Source organism: Suncus etruscus, chromosome 1 (assembly GCF_024139225.1).
Source record: "Suncus etruscus isolate mSunEtr1 chromosome 1, mSunEtr1.pri.cur, whole genome shotgun sequence".
Lineage (NCBI taxonomy): Eukaryota > Metazoa > Chordata > Mammalia > Eulipotyphla > Soricidae > Suncus > Suncus etruscus.
In genome coordinates, this window is record NC_064848.1 from 190,436,536 (window position 1) to 190,456,058 (window position 19,523).

The following is a 19,523-nucleotide window of genomic DNA, read 5'->3' on the forward strand; positions in this document are numbered from 1 at the left end:
TCAGCAGTGCTCAGGGGTTACTCCTGGCTCTACACTCAGAAATCGCTCTTGGCAGGCTTGTGGCACCATATGGGATGTTGAAATTGGAACCACTGTCCTTCAGCATGCAAGGCAAATGCCCTACCTTTATGCTTTATCTCTGGGCCCCTGGTGTGTTTTTTTTTTTGTTTGTTTGGTTGGTTGGTCGGTTGCCTGCTTGGTTTTTGGGCCACACCCAGCAGTGCTCAGGGGTTACTCCTTGCTCTGTGTTCAGAAATTACTCCTGGCAGCCATGGGGGACCATATGGGATGACGGGATTCAAACCAGTGTCCATCCTGAGTCGGCTGTATGGAAGGCAAACACCTACCGCTCTCTCTGGCCCCATGTTTTTTATTTTAATTTTTATTTAATATCTTTTTTGTTTGTTTGTTTGGTTTGGTTTTTGGGCCACACCCGGCATTGCTCGGGGGTTACTCCTGGCTGTCTGCTCAGAAATAGCTCCTGGCTGGCACGGGGGACCATATGGGACACTGGGATTCGAACCAACCACCTTTGGTCCTGGATTGGCTGCTTGCAAGGCAAGCGCCACTGTGCTATATCTCTGGGCCCTATTTTTTAATATCTTTAATTAAACACTGTGATTATGAACATAATTGTAGTTGGGTTTCTGTTTTTGATTTTTAATGTGTGTTGTATTTTTTGTTAGGGGTTTTGGGGGGTTTTTTGCGGGGGAGACCATACCTTGTGGTGCTCAGGGCTTCTGTTTCTGTACTCAGGAATCACTCCTTGTAGACTGGGGGGGGGGATAATAAATGGGGGGGTGTGGGGATCAAATCTGGGTTGGCCGCCTGCAAGACGAGTGTACTGTCACTCTGGCCCATTTGGTTTTGGGACCACAACTAACGGGTGCTCAAGGCTTACTCCTGACTCTATCTTTTAGAGTCCTTGCAAGGCTCGGAACAATATGGGGTGAGGAGGGGTACCCACTCTCATTAATGTCTAGAATTTACTGCTGATTTGCTGGGAACCATATGAGGTGCCAGGGATTGGATCTGGGTCATCTGCATGAAAGCAGGTGTTCTACCTTGCTATACTGTTTTTTTTTGTTTTTGTTTTTTTTTTTTGGTTTTTGAGTCACATCCAGCAGCGCTCAGGGGTTACTCCTGGCTCTATGCTCAGAAATCGCCACTGGCAGGCTTGGGGGGCCATATGGGATGCCAGGATTCGAACCACTATCCTTCTGCACGAAATGCAAACGCCCTACCTCCATGCTATCTCTCTGGCCCCTATACTGTTTTTCTGACATAGTTTTTTTGTTTGTAAGAATACAGTTCTCATCTTGCCTTTAAGCTTAAAAATTATCTTAATGGTTTGTCTCTACAGGAAACTTTTCTCCTAAATAAAGAAGAAATTCATCTTGATGATGCAACTGCACAGACAGAAGGGACAGGTACCTGTATCCCACAGAAGACAAAAGCCATTGCTAGAGAGAGGGAACTCTACATCCCATCTGTCGACCTTCTAACTGCCCAGGTAAAAAGAGGCAAAGGACAGAGAACATTAGGATTGCATTTCACCTTGTTGAGTAGAAGGGATAGGATTGCTGTACATTGTGCAAGAATTTAGAGCTAGTTCAGGAAATTAAAGATATGACAAGATGATGGATGACATGTGGACACAAATTTCTCTGATTTATTACTGTTGTTGGTTTGGGGCACCTACATGTAAGACATCCCTCTCTAGCCCCACATTTCCTCTTCTAATTAGGCTCTTAATTTTTTGCTTGTTTTGTTTTGGGGTCTCACCCAAAGATGCTCAGTGGCCATTGTTGGCCATTGCTTGAGGGTTGTATTTAGTGATAATGAGAAGACCGTTTAGACATCAAAACCATGCCTCATGTAGAAAGCATGCAAAACATGCATGCCAGCCCTAGCCCAGGAAATTTATTCTTATATTTTCCACAATTTTAATTGCTTCATTTCAGTCTGTTCAGTTTATTTTAATTCCTGCTGATTTTCCTAATGTTTTTTGTTTGTTTTGTTTTTTGGCTTTTGGGTCATACCCGGCAGTGCTCAGGGGTTACTCTTGGCAAACTCTGGGGACCATATGGCATGCCGGAATTCGAACCATCATCCTTCTGCATGCAAGGCAAATGCCCTACCTTCATACTATCTCTCCAGCCCCCTATTTTTTTGTTGTTGTTTTTGTTGTTTGATTTGTTTTTGGGTCACCCGGCAGTGCTCAGAGGTTACTCCTGTCAGGCTCGGGGGATCTTATGGGATGCCAGGATTAGAACCGGGGTCTGTCCTGTGTTGGCCATGTGCAAGACAAATGCCTTACTGCTCTGCTATCGCTCCAGCCCCTTTTTTGTTTTGTTTTTGGGCCACACCCGTCAGTGCTCAGGGGTTACTCCTGACTCTGTGCTCAGAAATCACCCCTGGCAGGCTCAGGGGACCATATCAGAAGTCAGTACTTGAACCCAGGTTGGCTACGTGCAAAATAAATGCCCTACCACTGTGCTATCACTCTGGCCCCCACTGCATTTTCTTTCATGCTATTTGATTTAAACATGTAGTTCCTATTTAATATGCCTCTTTTATGGGAAAACATGAATTTGGGTTGAATTTATATCCAGGACAGTGTGGATCTCTGTGTTGTTGCAGGCGCCATCTAGAAAAAACATAGCTCATAGCTCCAGTGTGTTCTACAAATAATCTAACATTATTCATTTTTTTTCCTCAGGACCTTCTGTCCTTTGAGCTGTTGGATATAAATATTGTCCAGGAGTTGGAAAGAGTGCCCCATAATACCCCTGTAGGTAAGAATGTCATTTAAATACCTGCTGTTTTATGAACAGGCACAAAACTAATTCATTGTAGACTTTGATAGTATTTTACCTAAGGAAATAAATAGGGATTTCTCCCACAGTTTGCTGCTAAAGCTGTACCGTGGACAAGGAATTTTCTTTCCTTTTACTTGTTGGAGGCAATAACACAAGTTATAAGGCTTCTTTACTGTAACAAGAATGTTTACATTTTTCTATAAACAATTTTGTCCCTTTGTTCCTTTACATGTAGGGTATTTTGGTCATCACCTTTTAGACTTAACAACTGTTTATGATTCTTCTTCATTGATTGATCTAATCAATGGTCTGGAAAGAGTTCTATACAACAGACCTTGAAGCAAACCTGGGTGGGTTTTTTTAGTCATTTAGGAGGCAAGAAACCTATGAACTGTTTCTAAACACTTGATGATGTGATGCTTTTTTCTCATTGATGGTTCTCCTTTCTTCATTCTCTAGATATGACTCCCTGCATGTCTCCTCTGCCACATGACAGTCCCTTGATAGAGAAGCCAGGCTTGGGGCAGATACAGGAAGAGAGTGAAGGATCGGGATTTAAAGCAGTTCCTGGTAAGGGATTAAATATCTGTGAAATGTTTATCTTCCCTTTCATTCCACATGTCCCCTACTCTCTGTACCTTAACCTGTGTTATTTTTGGTTTTTGGGTCACAATCGGCAGCACTCAGGGGTTACTTCTGGCTCTATGCTTAGAAATCGCTCCTGGCAGACTCAAGGATGCCAGGATTCGATCCATCTGACCTTCTTTATGCAAGGCAAACACCCTGCCTCCATGCTATCCCTCCGGGCTCCAACTTTTATTTTTTTAATTTCACCTTCACATGGTTCAAGATAGTGTCAGTATGGATACATGACTGAAGGAAGTGCCTCTCTTCTTGGTTTTTGTTTGTTTTTGTTTTTGGTTCACACCCGTCAGTGTTCAGAAATCGCTCCTGGCAGGCTTGGGGGACCACATAGGATGCCAGGACTCAAACCACTGTCCTGCATGGAAGGCAAAAACCCTGCCTCCCTGCTATCTCTCTAGCCTCAGTGCCTCTCTTCTTAAACACTAAACACTGTGTGCAGACAAGGTGCCTGTCTCCTTCAGATTCCACAGCATCCATAAAAGGGAGAGCAGAGAACATTACTTCAGCAGAGGAAGCAGAAGATGACCTTAGTGGGACTCAGTTTGTGTGTGAAACTGTAATTCGATCCCTTACAATGGATGCTGCCCCAGATCATAACCCACCGTGCAAACAGAAGTCCCTTCACAGTGAGTAGTATCCCTGATCTCCTTCAGGCCAGGGACTGCATCTTCCTTGTGATGACTTGATCTGGGTAATAAGCAGGTTTCTTCTGTAGAGTGTGGGGGTGGGATAGTCTTTGTTAGAATTCTTATCATTGTTCTCTTTTTAAATACTGTATGTGCTGCCTGACTTTCAATTATAGCATCAGGAACAAAGCAGCTACCATGATTCATTTTTGCACTTTTCTCAGGGGCAGAATCACAGCTACATACAACAGAAGAGCAGCAGCCAGTTTTGCTGTCAGAAGTCTGCAGTAAGGAATCCTCCCGTAAGTTGTCACAGCTGCTCAGCAGCTAGTTGTTTACTCTGTCCAAGGGCATCAGTTATAACAAATTTTTGAGATACCAGATATATAGAACCAGTCCTGTGTATTTCAAGAACCATGCCAAAAATTCCAATTTAACTCATCAAATAATATGGAGAAAATATCTATTATAATGAAAATTGGCCGTGACCCTTAAATGGGATGTCTTAAATATAATTTAAATATACATATGTGTATTTTTCACACTTCTGGTATACAAATACATAACAAAGTTTCTGCAAGGATATGATGAAATAGTTTTCATTTTCTTTTTTTTTTGTTTTGTTTTTTGTTTGTTTTTGGATTACACCTGGCATTGCTCAGGGGTTACTCCTGGCTCTATACTCAGAAATTGCTCCTGGCAGGCTCAGGGGACCATATGGGATGTCGGGATTCGAACCACTGACCTGCATGCAAGGCAAATACCTTACCTCTATGCAGAAACTTTGTTATGTGGGAATTGGACCCAGGTTGGCTACATGCAAAGCAAACACATTGCTGTTGTACAGCAATGTACCGTTTTTATGCCACTGTTAGCTAATATATCTGAGGGAACAAATACATGCCTCACATATGCAAAACAAGTGCTCTAGTACTGAGCCACCACATCCTCAGCCCCCAGTATATTGAATCATATCCAGATATATTTGTCACAAGAAGATAGGATTGGGGGTGGCAGAGTGATAGAACAGCAGTAGATAGGGCACTCAACTTTCATTCTGCCAACCTGTATTCCATCCCTAGTGACCCATATGATTCCCTAAGCACAGAACCAGTAGTAAGCTGAGTACTGCTGGATGTGAGCTTAAAATAAATGAGGTATTGGGGCCGGAGAGATAGCATGGAGGTAAGACGTTTGCCTTTCATGCAGAAGGATGGTGGTTCGAACCCTGGCATCCCATATGGTCCCCCTTGCCTGCCAGGAGCAATTTCTGAGCATGGAGCTAGGAGTAACCCAAAAACCAAAATAAATAAACAAACAAACAAATAAATAAATAAATAAATGAGGGATTGATAATCCTGTTTTTAGACTCATGTCTCAGAGACCTAGTTGTTTTTATTTGCCTTTTGTGAAATTTGAATTGATCCTGTTTTGCATAGATCTTGGACTTCAAATATGGCCTATCTATATGGTTTTTGTTTTTCCCATTTCACTCTGGCTTTCATAATTTTAGTCTATTACCCACAAGGCTTCATCATGTAAAGATGGCATCAGTGTTGTTTTTAGGTTCGGCCTTAAATTTGAAGTTAAAAGCATTTATTCTTTGATTCATCCTTTAGTGAAACCCACCTTGCCTGAAGAGGGACCACTTGGAGATGACAGGGAAGAGATTGTCCATATTGCTGAGGAAGAAGCCATGGAGGAAGATGAACTCAATGATGAAGTTCAGAGTCAGTCATCTTCATCTTCTGAGGATTACATTATCATCCTGCCAGAGTGCTTTGACACCAGCCGTCCACTAGGGGATTCCATGTACAGCTCTGCACTCTCACAACCAGGCCTGGAGAGAGGGACTGAAGGCGAGCTTGGGGTTGAGGCTGGGCAGGAACCAACTGAGGATGGAGAAGGATCAGCTCGAGAGGAGAACCGGCCTCAGGAGCATAGCATCAATGACATCCTCATGACCTCACAGACTCTGGACACAGTGCCCCTAACCCCAGAGGTGATAGGGCCTCCACCACAGCTGCCCAGGTACCATCCATAACACTCTTTACTGGGCTGTTCTTCAGAGGTGGAATAAAGAGTGAGACATCAACTTGATCTCAAAATCTGTTGGGGTGTTTTTTTCTCTTTTGTAATCAATGGGAAGATCTGATTTCCCATAGTTAAATCTGAATTTAGATTAATGAATAAAAAGTTTACTTATAGGGGCCGGAATGGTGGTGCAAGTGGTAGGGCGTCTGCCTTGTACGCACTAACCTAGGATGGGCCACGGTTCGATCCCCCGGCGTCCCAATTGGTCCCCTAAGCCAGGAGCGATTTCTGAGTGCATAGCCAGGAGTAACCCCTGAGCATCACCGGGTGTGACCCAAAAACAAACAAAAAAAGTGTACTTATAGGTACTTGTGGATTTCGGATTTAGAGAAATACGTATTTCAGCTATTCTTAATTATCTGAGTATAACTACTTAGGCATTGGTCATTGAAAGCTAGTTTTTAAATATACATAGCCAGGCCTTCATTCCCTGCTGTATTGATTCATAACAAACAGCAAAGACTGATTTTTATTCAACCTAACCGTATTTAAGAAGTCTAATCTTTGGGGCCGGCACAGTGGCGCTAGAGGTAAGGTGTCTACCTTGCCAGCGCTAGCCTAGGACGGACCTCGGTTCGATCCCCCGGTGTCCCATATGGTCCCCCAAGCCAGGAGTGACTTCTTAGCGCATAGCCAGGAGTAACCCCTGAGTGTTACCAGGTGTGGCCCAAAAATAAAAAATAAAAATAAAAAAGAACTCCTATTTAAACAAAAAAAAAAAAAAGAAGAAGTCTAATCTTCCAGGGCCAGGTCAGACAGTCGATCAAGCAGGGCATTTGCCTTATGTATGACGACCTGGTTTGATCCCTGGCACCCTATATTGTCCTCCAAACCTCACTAGTAGTTATCTCTGGGCACAGGAATAAACTCTAAGTAACATTGGCTGTGTTCCAGAAAACAAAATAATAATAAAGTCTTGATCATAAAAACTTTATAGACATTTTATTGCATTTTGCTTTATTGTGCTTGCAAATACATCAAATAATGTTTTTGTGGTAACGATGCATGCAGCAAGCCTATCAATTATATTTCTGATATCTTGGATGATGATTAACATTCTGTTTTGTTTTGGGGCATACCTGGTAGTGCTCAGGGCTTGCTCCTGGCTCACTGCATGTGAGGCTTGGAACCACATGAGGTGATGGGATGTGACTTGGGTTGGATACATGAAAGATCAGCACCATGCCCACATACTATCTTTGTCCCCAATGGTTACGATATTTTAGCAATAAAGAATCTTGAAGAAGTATGTTTTTCTTAGACATAATGCTGTTGACACACTTAATAGACTATAGTATAAACATAACTTCACAAATATATACTGGGAAATCAAAAAAATGAAATGGAAGTGAAATGTAAGCAACATTCACTATTGGAGTTTTCTGAATTAGAGCCCATAATATCATTGGGGTATGTCTGAACAAAAAAAAACATACAGAAATTGGGCTGGACAGATAGCATGGAGATAGGGCATTTGCCTTGCATGTAGAAGGACAGTGGTTCGAATTCCGGCATTCCATATGTTCCCGAGCCTGCTAGAAGCAATTTTTGAGCATAGAGCCAGGAGTAACCCCTGAGCGCTGCCGGGTGACCCAAACCCCCCTCAAATACAGAAATTGTTAATTTCTATAAATTTGTGTTTTTGCTCTTCATTATGTGGTAACTGAGGGAACCTTGCTATAAAATGTTCTTCCTGGGGCCGGGCGGTGGCGCTGGAGGTAAGGTGCCTGCCTTGCCTGCGCTAACCTAGGACGGACCGCGGTTCGATCCCCCGGCGTCCCATATGGTCCCCCAAGCCAGGAGCGACTTCTGAGCGCATAGCCAGGAGTAACCCCTGAGCGTCACCGGGTGTGGCCCAAAAACCAAAAAAAAAATAAAAATAAAAATAAAATAAAATGTTCTTCCTGATTAAGAGAGCAAGAGATTTCCCTATATCAGCACCATTTGATAGAGTTAGGAGTGACTAGACTAAGCCTGTCTTTCCAGCTTGACAGGCCAAGGAGGAAAGCAGAAGTAGAAGTAGCCATTCTCACTTGTTCCCTAAAATCAGACATGTGACTTAGATTAGAAATGTGACGCTTCCTTAGAGAATTTGGCACTACGGTGCTGTGTTGACTGTTTCCACACTATTGCCAAAGGTGCCTTTTCAATTCTTAATGTTGTGTCTTTCTGAAAGGAACCCTCCCTGTGCACAGCATCATGATTCCCCAGGAGTGGATTTACCAGTTACCACACGGGAAGTATCTTCAGTTCAGCTCAGAGGAGGTAATGACCAGCCTGAGCTTTGTCTCTTTCTGTGCCCCTTTCTTAGGTACAAATAGACATGCCACATCCGTGATTCTTGGCTGTTTGTGCAAACTAGCCCTTTGACTCTTTATTCCTCTTTTATACTTTTTCCTTCCCAGCTTAACTTTTAAATAGGTCTCATAAGGAAGGCATTGTGCTGAGGGGAAAGAAAGTTGTCAGACCAGTTAAGGTTCCAGCCTGAGCTCTACCATTCCTCATAGCGTGACCTTGACCCAGGTCGTGAGCTTTATTAATATATTCTGTATCTTTAGCTACAAATTTAAAAATATAGGGGCTGGAGAGATAGCATGGAGGTAGGGCATTTGCCTTGCATGCAGAAGGACGGTGGTTTAAATCCCAGCATCCCATATGGTTCCCCGAGCCTGCCAGGAGCGATTTCTGAGCGTAGAGCCAGGAGTAACCCCTGAGGTGGGACCCAAAAAAACAAAAAAATTTTAAAATATGGCACCTTGAAGTTTTGAGTTGCCCCCTCAGAGACTTCCTCCAGAAGTAAAACCTTACGGTACTTAAGAACTTAATAAAATGGTGTAATAATGGGGCCAGAGAGATAGCACAGCAGTGTTTGCCTTGCAAGCAGCCGATCCAGGACCTAAAGTGGTTGGTTCGAATCCCGGCATCCCATATGGTCCCCCTGTGCCTGCCAGGAGCTATTTCTGAGCAGATAGCCAGGAGTAACCCCTGAGCCTGAGCACTGCCAGGTGTGGCCCAAAAACCAAAAAAAAAATTTTTTTTTGGTGTAATAAGAGGGCCAGATAGTACAGTGGGTTGGGCTTCATTTTTTTTTTCTGATTAAGTAAAAGAAAATCATTTCGTATTATATTCTTTTTTGTTTGTTTGTTTGTTTTGTTTTTGTTTTTTTTTTTTTTTTTTTGGGCCACACCCGACGGTGCTCAGGGATTACTCCTGGCTGTCTGCTCAGAAATAGCTCCTGGCAGGCACGGGGGACCATATGGGACACCGGGATTCGAACCAACCACCTTTAGTCCTGGATCGGCTGCTTGCAAGGCAAACACCGCTGTGCTATCTCTCCGGGCCCTCGTATTATATTCTTAACAGTTTTTCCTTATCACTAATTTTAACCACATGCAAAATTTCTCAAATAAACTCAAACACTGATCAGATAGTCACTGCATGAAAGGTAGCCCTGCCAGGAGTTATAGAGAACTAGGCACTTGGGGCCAGAGAGATAATATGGAGGTAAGGTGTTTGCCTTGAATGCCGGACAGTGGTTCAAATCCCAGCATCCCATATGGTCCCCTGAGCACTGTCGGGTGTGACCCAAAAACCTCCCCCAAAAAAAGAGAGAGAAAGAAAGAAAAAGAAAACTAGGCACTTCAGGACCAGAGAGATAGCAGAGCTGTAGGGCATTTGCCATGTGTGCAGCCAACCCAGGTGGGACCTGGTTTAATTCCTGGTTTCCCATATGGTCCCCCATCCTGCCAGGGGCGATTTCTGAGTGCAGAGCCAGGAGTAACTCCTGAGCACTGCTGAATGTGGCCCCAAAACCAATCAATCAAAAAATAAAGGGCCAGAGAGATAGCACAGCGGTAGGGTATTTGGCTTGCAAGCGACCAACCTAGGGCCGATGTTGGTTCGAATCTCAACATCCCATATGGTCCCCGTGCTCACCAGGAGCAATTTCTGAGCACAGAGCAAGGAGTAATCCCTGAGTGCCACTGGGTGTGGCCCAAAAACCAAAAAGAAAGAAAGAGAGAGGAGAGAGAGACAAACAAACTAGGCACTTCAGTTGCTGTGTCTAACCAATGGCTCTTTTGCTTTTAGAGCCCAGAGGCTCATCAGGACTTATAAACAACAAACAGAAGAGCTATGACCACTCAAGGTAACTGGACCTTATCATCCTCCTCTTCAGAAGCAGATGGATACCTAGTATTTCTGCTTCAAAGAGCCCCCTCAGAGTGTCCCATCTACACAGAACAGAGGAGAGTTATCATTTCTTCTTTGTTTCTATTTTTTTCTAACTCTTATGAGCCACACTGAACAGAGGGGTAAAGTTGACAACAGAGGGTTAGCAGTGGGTAAAGTTAAAGTTCACATTCCAAACCAGAAAGAAGGGGGCCAGAGAGATGATTCAGTGGGTAAGACATTTCCCCTTGCTATGGCTAACCTGGATTCAGTGAACCTCAGCATCCATGTTGTACCCTGAGCCCACCAGGAGTGATTTCCTGAGTGTAGAGCCAGGAGTAAGCCCTGAGCACTGCCAGTTATGGCCCCAAAACAAAAGAAAATAAATCAGAAAGAAAAATTCCTCAAAGTTAACTCAGCATTGATTCCAGAGAAAGCAGAAAAGTCGATCATTGGGTGTTGCTTGGACACTTTACTCGCTCTTCTCAGTAACACTAGCGGAGCTGGGGTTGGCTCCTCCCTATGATACCCAGAAAGTCACACTGCCTTTGAGAGGTACACCTCATCTGATAGAGCAGACATTGCCAGTCCCCACTGTGTTTTCCATAATGCTCATACTTTTTTTTTTTTTTTTTTTTTTTAAGGGGAATGGATTGAACCTCCAGAGGGGTTCAAAGTCTATTCCTGATTCTGTTCTCAGGAAAGAACTCAGGGGCGGCTGTATGTGGTAAAGGGATCAAGGCTCGGTCAATAGCATGCCAGGCAATGTCCTTATCTCTGTACCGCCAGCTCCAGTATTCATACCTGGTAACAATAGGTCTAGGTTTTATGTCAAACCAAGACTTGAAGGAAAAAAATTAGTCTCTATAAGATTTACTTTTCTCTAAAGGAGGCATATCCCACCTTTTTCAAGAAGACGACTAATGTTTATTTAGGGAGATAATGTGGTTTTCCTTCACAGGCAACATCATCATGGAAGCAGCATTGCTGGAGGGTTGGTGAAAGGGGCTTTGTCTGTCGCTGCTTCTGCATACAAAGCCCTGTTTGCTGGACCACCTATCACTGCGCAGGTCAGTATATAGTATACCTTTTTCTCAATCAAATCCAAGCAAACAGTGAAAGTGATGGATGTTATTTGTGGTTTGGAGAATAGCCTGACATTGCAGGAAGTACATGGAAACATTAGATCTAATCTTTGGTAAACACACAACTCCACTTTCTGGGTAAAGAAAATGGCTTTGGGTAAGGCACTTAGGGGAAAAAAGGAAAAAAATCCTCATATTTGTTGAGGAGCTACTATATGTGTAGAACTAAGGTAGGTGCTGATGTTGCAAATAAAAAAGATACCAGTTCCTGGGGTCACCTCAAAGGGTAGAGTGCATCTTTTTCATGTGGGAAGCTTAATTTACCCTGGCATTGCTTTATTCTACAAGCTTGAACTGAATCTTTTTAAGAACAAAAGCATTGTTGGGGGTCGGAGAGATAGCATAGAGGTATGGTGTTTGCTTTGCATGCAGAAGGTTGGTGGTTCGAATCCCATTTGTTTCCTTGAGCCTTCCAGGAGCGATTTCTGAGGGTAGAGCTAGGAGCAGCTCCTGAGTGCCGCTGAGTGTGACCACCCCCTAAAAAAAAGTGTTGTTGACCTGGAAAGAGTACATTGTGTCTGGCAATTTTGCCTTGAACATAGACAACTTGGGTTCTATCCCCCCATAGGACCCTCAAGGAGTGATCCCTGAGCATAGGACCAAAAGAAAGCCCTGAGCACAGCCAGCTGTGGCCCAAAAACAATAGTATGTGCTAGGGAAGAGACAGAGAAGAGCAGTGGGGTGGGGAGATGGGGGCTGGAGCTGGAGTGTACAGTGGGTAAGGGTTTGCCTCAAATGTGGCCTATCTGAGTTCTTTCCCTGGCATCCAATTTCCCCTGAACACTATCAGGAATGATTCCGAGTGCAGAGCCAGGAGTGGTCCACAGATGTGGTCCAAAAACAAGAGACCAAAAAATCTGAAGCAGGGAACCAGAGACATAGCATGGAGGTAGGGTGTTTGCTTTGCATGCAGGACGACAGTGGTTCGAATCCCAGCATCCCATATGGTCCCCCGAGCCTGGCAGGAGCAATTTCTGAGCATAGAGCCAGGAGTAACCCCTGAGCACTGCCAGGTATGATCCAAAAACAAACAAAAAGAAATCTGAAGCAGAAATAGAAGATATGCTTTGCAGGAAGGATGCCCAGAATCTATCTAGGCACCACATAGTACCCCTAACACTAAAGGAAATGATCACCAGCACAGAGAAATCAGTGGGTTGGATCGAACATCATATAGGCCCCAGCATTACAAGGTCTGAGCACTGAAGCCACACTGCTGTTTTTACCTGGAGTGACTTTTATCACTCCAGAACATGACACAGAGGCCCAAAATGTCCTTTTTTTTTTCCCTTTGACTTTTTATGCCACACCCAACTCTGCTCAGGGCTTATTCCTGACTGCACTCAGGGATCTATTCTAGAGATCATATGGGGTGGGACCGGAGAGATAACATGGAGGTAAGGCGTTTGCCTTGCATCCAGAAGGACAGTGGTTCGAATCCCAGCATCCCATATGGTCCTCCAAGCCTGCCGGGGGCGATTTCTGAGCATAGAGCCAGGAGTAGCCCCTTAGCGCTGCCAGATGTGACCCAAAAACCAAAAAAAAAAAAAAAAAAAAAAAAAAGATCATATGGGGTACCAGGGTTGAACACCATAGAGAGTGAGTACCCTACACGCTGTTCAATAACTTTAGCCCCTCAACATATTTTTTTCAAGCCAAGGCTTCTCAGGTTGTTTTATGTCCAGCTCCTTTGCATTTTTTTCATTTTCTGACCAAATTGACCATATTGTCTTCCAATGGCATTTGCTTCTCTGCTTATATTTGCCTAATCGTAATAATTAACTTGACTTCACAGGATTTTCAGGACTTGTTTGCATCATTTCTTACATCTGGCTAAAAATTGCTTTTTTATTTCCAAAAAGAATTTTTTCTTTTATAATTTTGTTTTTGGGTCACACCTGGCAGTGCTCAGGGGTTACTCCTGGCTCTGCACTCAGAAATCACTCCTGGTAGACTCGGGACCATATGAGATACTGGTAATCAAACCCAGTTCCATCCCAGGTCCACCCTCTGCAAGGCAAATGCCCTATCACTGTGCTGTCGCTTTGGCACCCCGTTTTAGACTTTTTTTTTTTTTTTTTGGTTTTGCACTGCTCAAGGGATTACTCCTGGCTCTGCGCTCAGAAATTGCTCCTGGCAGGCTTGGGGGATCATATGGGATGCCAGGATTTGAACCACCATATGTCCCGGATCAGCTGCTTGCAAGGCCAATGCCCTACCCCTGTACTCTCTCTCTAGGGCCCCCATTTTTATTTTTTGGTTTTTGGGTCACACCCAGCAGCTTTTTTTTTGGTTTTTGGGCCACACCCGGCAGTGCTCAGGGGTTACTCCTGGCTGTCTGCTCAGAAATAGCTCCTGGCAGGCACGGGGGATCATATGGGACACCGGGATTCGAACCAACCACCTTTGGTTCTAGATCGGCTGCTTGCAAGGCAAACGCCACTATGCTATCTCTCCGGCCCCCAGCCACCCTTTTTTAATTTTTTTTTTATTCCACCCCTACCCCCTCCAGGCCCCTTTTTTAATTTTTTAATTACTTACACTGTAGTTAAGCCCTGAGCACTGCCAGGTGTTTCACAAACCAAAATCACATATACAAAGTTGTTCATAATTGACATACAATACCCTTCACCAGTGCACATTTCCTGCAACCAATGTCCCAGTTCCCCTCCAGCCCTCTCCCCTGCCTGCCTCTGGGCTAGATCTCTCTCTCTCTCTCTCTCTCTCTCTCTCTCTCTCTCTCTCTCTTCTCTCTCTCCTCTCTCTCCTCTCTCTCTCTCTCTCTCTTCTCTCTCTTCTCTTCTCTCTTCTCTCTTCTCTCTCTTCTCTCTCTCTTCCCCCACCTCATTTGCTCTTTTATTTTCATTTATTTTTTTTTGTCTTTTGGGTCACACCCAAAAGATGCCAGAATTCGAACCACTGTCCTTCTGCATGCAAGGCAAAAACACCTTACCGCTGTGCTATCTCTCCGGCCCCTTGTTTGCTCTTTTAGCCACTGTGGTTTGCATTTGCATTATTGTTACTGAAGGTTATGATGCCTATCACTTTATCTCCTTTCAACATCTTAAAACAGGGGTCTCACTCAATTTACCTGGGGGCCACAGGAGGTAAAGTCGGGGTGATCCTTGAGTGCAAAGTCAGTAGTAAGCCTTGAACATTGGGGGTGTGTGACCCAAACAACTAAAACAAAACAAAACCAAAAAAGATTTCTCTAGGGCAGGGCCACACACGGGCCACGAGTTTGAGACCCCTGTCCTAAAAGAACTAGTTCTTGTCCAGAGTGATCATTTCCAACTCTCATTGTCATAGTGATCCCTTCTTTGTCCTAACTACACTTTCCTGCTATTTGTGGCAAGCTTTCTTCATACCATCAACTTGTCATCCTGGCCCTCATCTATTGTCTTTGGATATTATCACCATACTATCATTTTTTATATCCCACAAGTAAGTGCAATTAGGGGCTGAAGTGATAGCAAGTAGTAAGGCATTTGCCTTGTAAGTGCTCAAAACCGAATGGACGTCGGTTCGAATCCTGGCATCCCATATGGTCTCCGAAGCCTGCCAGGAGGAACCCCTGAGCACTGCCGGGTGTGACCCAAAAAACAAAACAAAAAAAAGTGCAGTTATTCTAAATCTGCCCCTCTTCCTCTGACGCATTTCACTCAGTATAGACTCTCCATATTCATGCATATATTAAAGAGATTGCTTCTTAAAGTCTTCTGAAGCATTCATTGTCTCCTACTTAAAAGGACAGTTCATTACTTTTTCAGTTTCTCTCTGCTCTTCATCAATAAAAATACCCTCTGGTGTATCTTATACCATCAGAAAAGCCCTAAGTATCAGATGGGCAGGACTGCCACACCATGTAATTTTCTCATCTTTTTATTTTGTTTGAGGGCCACACCCAGCTGTGTTCAGGGTTTACTCCTGGCTCTCTGCTCTGGAATCAATTCACACAGAACTCGGACCATATGGGGTGAATGGAATCAAACCCGTGATGGCCAGGTGCAAGGCAAGCACCCTATGCACTCTATTCAGCCCCCCTAGTTTTCTTATTGTCAATAAATCTAGAAATATATGTCTGACTTACCAGGTTTTCAAATTTATAAGATAGCCAGTAAATTTATGAAAAGGATTCTGCTTTTCTTGGTTTTCACAGCCAGTAGTTTCTGAAGAACAGACAGCAGCCTTGATGGCCCATCTCTTTGAAATGGGATTCTGTGACAGGCAGCTGAACCTACAGCTGCTGAAGAAGCACAACTATAACCTCCTCCACGTCGTGACCGAACTCCTTCAAGTTAGCAACAATGACTGGTACAGCCATCGCTACTGAAGAGTGACCTTGTATTAAATACCTTTGCCTGCTGCTGCTCAGAAATGATCTGTATTCTGTTGTTGGGGTGTGGGTAGACGCCCTGGCTTATTTTTTAATATGGTAAATCTGTGTAGAGCCCAGCTCAGTTATCAAGACAAAACCCCTACGTTACAGTATTTTGGGAGCAATCAAAGAACAGAATTTAAAATCTTGCTATAGACACAGTGACTTAAGAAGAAGATCATTTTTCTATTGATTTGGGTAGATTTCTTTCTCCATTTTAGTGCATTTTCATGTATAACTTGAACTGCTTTCTGGTTCTTTCTGCTTCGTTGAATTTCTTTTTCTTTGGTTAATGTGGAATTTTAAATGGGGATCTCTGTTGTCATATTTTAAAAGAAATTAACTCTGGAAGTTATTTTCAAAAATTTCAATTATCCTGCTTCCCAGCCTCTTAACTGTGTGGGATTGAAGTGACACCCAGATTTGGTAGGTATATTTGTTTCTCAGAGTCTTTGTCCAGAGAAACTCATTTCCCTGCAATATTTAGTCATTGGCATTGTTGTTTTTCTAAAATCCTTTCAATGCATATAATATTCACTTTCTGTATCTCTGTCCTTTTGTGAAAGGAGAGAAGAGAGTACTAGCCCACCAGCATTTATTAAGTAGTGTCTGTTGTAATTTTACATACTTTTTATTTAATGAGTGAAATCTAAGTAGGTAGTATGGAATATCTTGCTAATCCTATAGAGAAAAAAGAAACCCATTAAAAGGAAATGTAAATTTAACACAGTCAGGACAGATCTTATTTACTGAGAAGAGGGGAGAAATAGAAATGTGAAAAGTGGGGCCAGAGCAGTGGCGTAGGGCATTTGTGCTAGGCATTTGCCTTGCACACACTGACCTAGGATAAACCCTGGTTCAATCCCTGAGTGACCCATATGGTCCCCCAAGCAAGGAGCGATTTCTGAGCGCATAGCTAGGAGTAACTCCTGAGCTTCACTGGGTATGGCCTAAAAACCAAAAGCCAAAAAAAAAAAAAAAAAAAGAAAAGTGAAAAGTGTGAGGAGGTCTCCTGTGTTAATTTCAGTAAAGGTCAAGAAAGTAAATGAGTGTGTGAAGCTTAGAAAATTCTTGAGAACCTCTGAAATTTGTTCAAAGGTATCTAGAGATAGCGAGAGAATCAAAGAAAGAAGAGAAGGCTAATACTTTGCCCAACCCACATAGGGAGAGATTGGCTGAACAAGTTATTTGAACCCCAAGATAAGGAGGAAAAGGGGGTTACAGAAAGGATAGGATCCAATTAGTGAAAAGGGGCAACAAAAGAGATACAAAGGATTTTATTCATGAAAAAAGTCCAAAGTCCTCCAGCCCATGGGGCCAGAGTGATAGCACAGCAGGTAAGGACGTTTGCCTTGCAGCAGCCACTCAGGCTGGGTCCCCTGCATCCCATATCGTCCCCTGGGCACGTCAGGAGTGATTTCTGAGCACAGAGCCAGGAGTAACCCCTGCCGCCACCAGGTGTGACCCAGAAACAAAGTCAGCCCAAAAGGGAGAGAATATTAAAGTATTATTTAACCTGTTGGTATTTATAATGAATGATGATTTCAATCAATAGCCATAATGATGTTTTATTTACAGTACAACAAGATTCTTGAATGCTTTTAGTTAAGCCAAGATTCAAACCATAAGCCAAGCAGAAAATATTTGTATCTGGCTTCCAGAAAGAAGCTGAATAGAAGGGCGTGGACTGGTGGAAAGTGTCTGGAGTTGTACGGGTCCAGGGGCCCTTCCACTGTATCTGTATCACTCGGTGAAATAAAGGCTCTCTGAACCGCCTGCCTGAACTGCTTGGTTCTTGCCAGCTGCCTTAGTAGCACTGGGGCTGTGGGGCGGGGGCGGGGCGTCTAGGCCAGACCTAGACGGAGCTGCGGGGGCGGGGGTGGAGCCTTCCTGGCCCTGCACTCTGTTCCGCTGTTCCAGCAGTTGCAGCCTAAAGGTAAGACACTCCCTGATTTCTTCCTCTTTCCCGGTCTCCACAAGGGGATTAGTCACTGTCTGTGTCTTAGCCTTACCCAAACATACGGGAGTGGTGAAATGGTGGGATTTAAGCCTTTTGTTCTGTTTGGGGGCCATACTGGCAGTGCTCAGGGATTACTATTGAATCTGCGCTCAGGAATCACTTCTGGCTGGGCTGGCTTGGAGGACCATATCTGGTGGTAAGGGTCAAACCCAGATTGGCCACAGACATGCACTCTGCCCGCTGTATTATCTCTCCTGACCTGGGACTTGAAATCTTTAAGGCCAAGTCTTGGCCTCATCCACTTGGCCTCCGGGTCATACCTGATACCAGAGTCAGGGTAGGGGACACACTCCCTACCTCGGAGAGTGTCCCTCGTGCCCACTTCCCTAGAAGCCCTTCCTTAGGTGTATGCCAGGAATCTCCCTCTTGCAGCAGAGAGACCCCAGGATTCCAGACGTAAACCAAGTGAAGTTCCCTTCCAGGGGTCTCAAACTTGATTTACCTGGGGGCCGCAGGTAAATCGGGGTGATCCTTGAGTTCAAAGTCAGTAGTAAGCCTTGAACTCTGGGGGGTGTGACCCAAACAACTAAAACAAAACAAAAAAAGATTCCTCTAGGGTAGGGCCACAAAATGTACGGAGGGCAGGAAGCAGGCCGAGAGTTTGAGACCCCTGCCAGGAGTACCCCTATCCACCTCATTCTGCCTTCACGCTGGAGTCTTGCAGTGGCGGGGGAGGGGGGGGGAGTCTAGACTTAGTCTTGACCTTTCTTTTTTCTTTTCTTTTTTTTTTTTTTTTTGGTTTCTGGGCCACACCCAGCGGTGCTCAGGGGTTACTCCTAGCTGTCTGCTCAGAAATAGCTCCTGGCAGGCGCACGGGGGACCCTATGGGACACCGGGATTCGAACCAACCACCTTTGGTCCTGGATAGGCTGCTTGCAAGGCAAACACCGCTGTGCTATCTCTCCGGGCCCAGACTTGGCCTTTCTAACACACACACAGTGGTTCCTAGCATTGCTGTGAGCCTCCCCTAGTCTTGCTTTCCTAGTTAGCTACCACCCCGAAGAGCAGTGAGAAAGACACTTATGGCAGCCTGAAGAACTATTTTGGGGTTTTGGCTACACCTATCTTGCTTCTCTTGTTTGGAAGACTCCCTGCCTTCAGTAAGGAAGTGCCTGTGAAGAAATGAAACTCAAGTTCCATGGCCCTGTTGAGAAAATCGGCCATCAACCCCACTGGAGACCTTTTCAGAGGCAGTGTAGCCTTGTTATAGAGAAGTTACTCCAGCCCTCCAGCTCTACCCCCACTTCCTTTCCATGAAATAAGTGGCAGTTCAGCAGCTTTCACAAAAAGGAAGAAACTCAGGCACTAATTTTTTCCCTTAAAAAGTAAAATAACTTTCACTTTTCTCTTTTTTTTTTTGTTTTTTGTTTTTGGGCCACACCCGGCGGTGCTCAGGGGTTACTCCTGGCTGTCTGCTCAGAAATAGTTCCTGGCAGGCACGGGGGACCATACGGGACACCGGGATTCCAACCAACCACCTTTGGTCCTGGATCGGCTGCTTGCAAGGCAAACACCGCTGTGCTATCCGGGCCCACTTTTCTCTCTCTTTCCCTCTCACAGGCAAGACAGATCGGGCCTCACAAAAATGCAAGAAATTAAAGTGCCAGGAGCTTTCTGAGATGC

General features: G+C 44.3%; 1 protein-coding gene across 2 annotated transcripts in view; it reads left to right on the forward strand.

Moving 5' to 3' along the window:
* NBR1 (NBR1 autophagy cargo receptor) overlaps nt 1–16,652 on the forward strand; it is a 44,704-nt gene extending 28,052 nt beyond the window's left edge. For both annotated transcript variants that reach the window (XM_049779044.1, XM_049779045.1), the window contains exons 13-22: nt 1,364–1,513; nt 2,723–2,798; nt 3,282–3,392; nt 3,929–4,093; nt 4,318–4,395; nt 5,713–6,124; nt 8,364–8,452; nt 10,277–10,334; nt 11,319–11,427; nt 15,662–16,652. In XM_049779044.1, the coding sequence (XP_049635001.1) occupies nt 1,364–1,513; nt 2,723–2,798; nt 3,282–3,392; nt 3,929–4,093; nt 4,318–4,395; nt 5,713–6,124; nt 8,364–8,452; nt 10,277–10,334; nt 11,319–11,427; nt 15,662–15,835 (1,422 nt within the window). In that variant the 3' untranslated portion in view covers nt 15,836–16,652. The remainder of the gene's footprint in view (nt 1–1,363; nt 1,514–2,722; nt 2,799–3,281; nt 3,393–3,928; nt 4,094–4,317; nt 4,396–5,712; nt 6,125–8,363; nt 8,453–10,276; nt 10,335–11,318; nt 11,428–15,661) is intronic.
* The last annotated feature ends 2,871 nt before the right edge of the window (nt 16,653–19,523 follow it).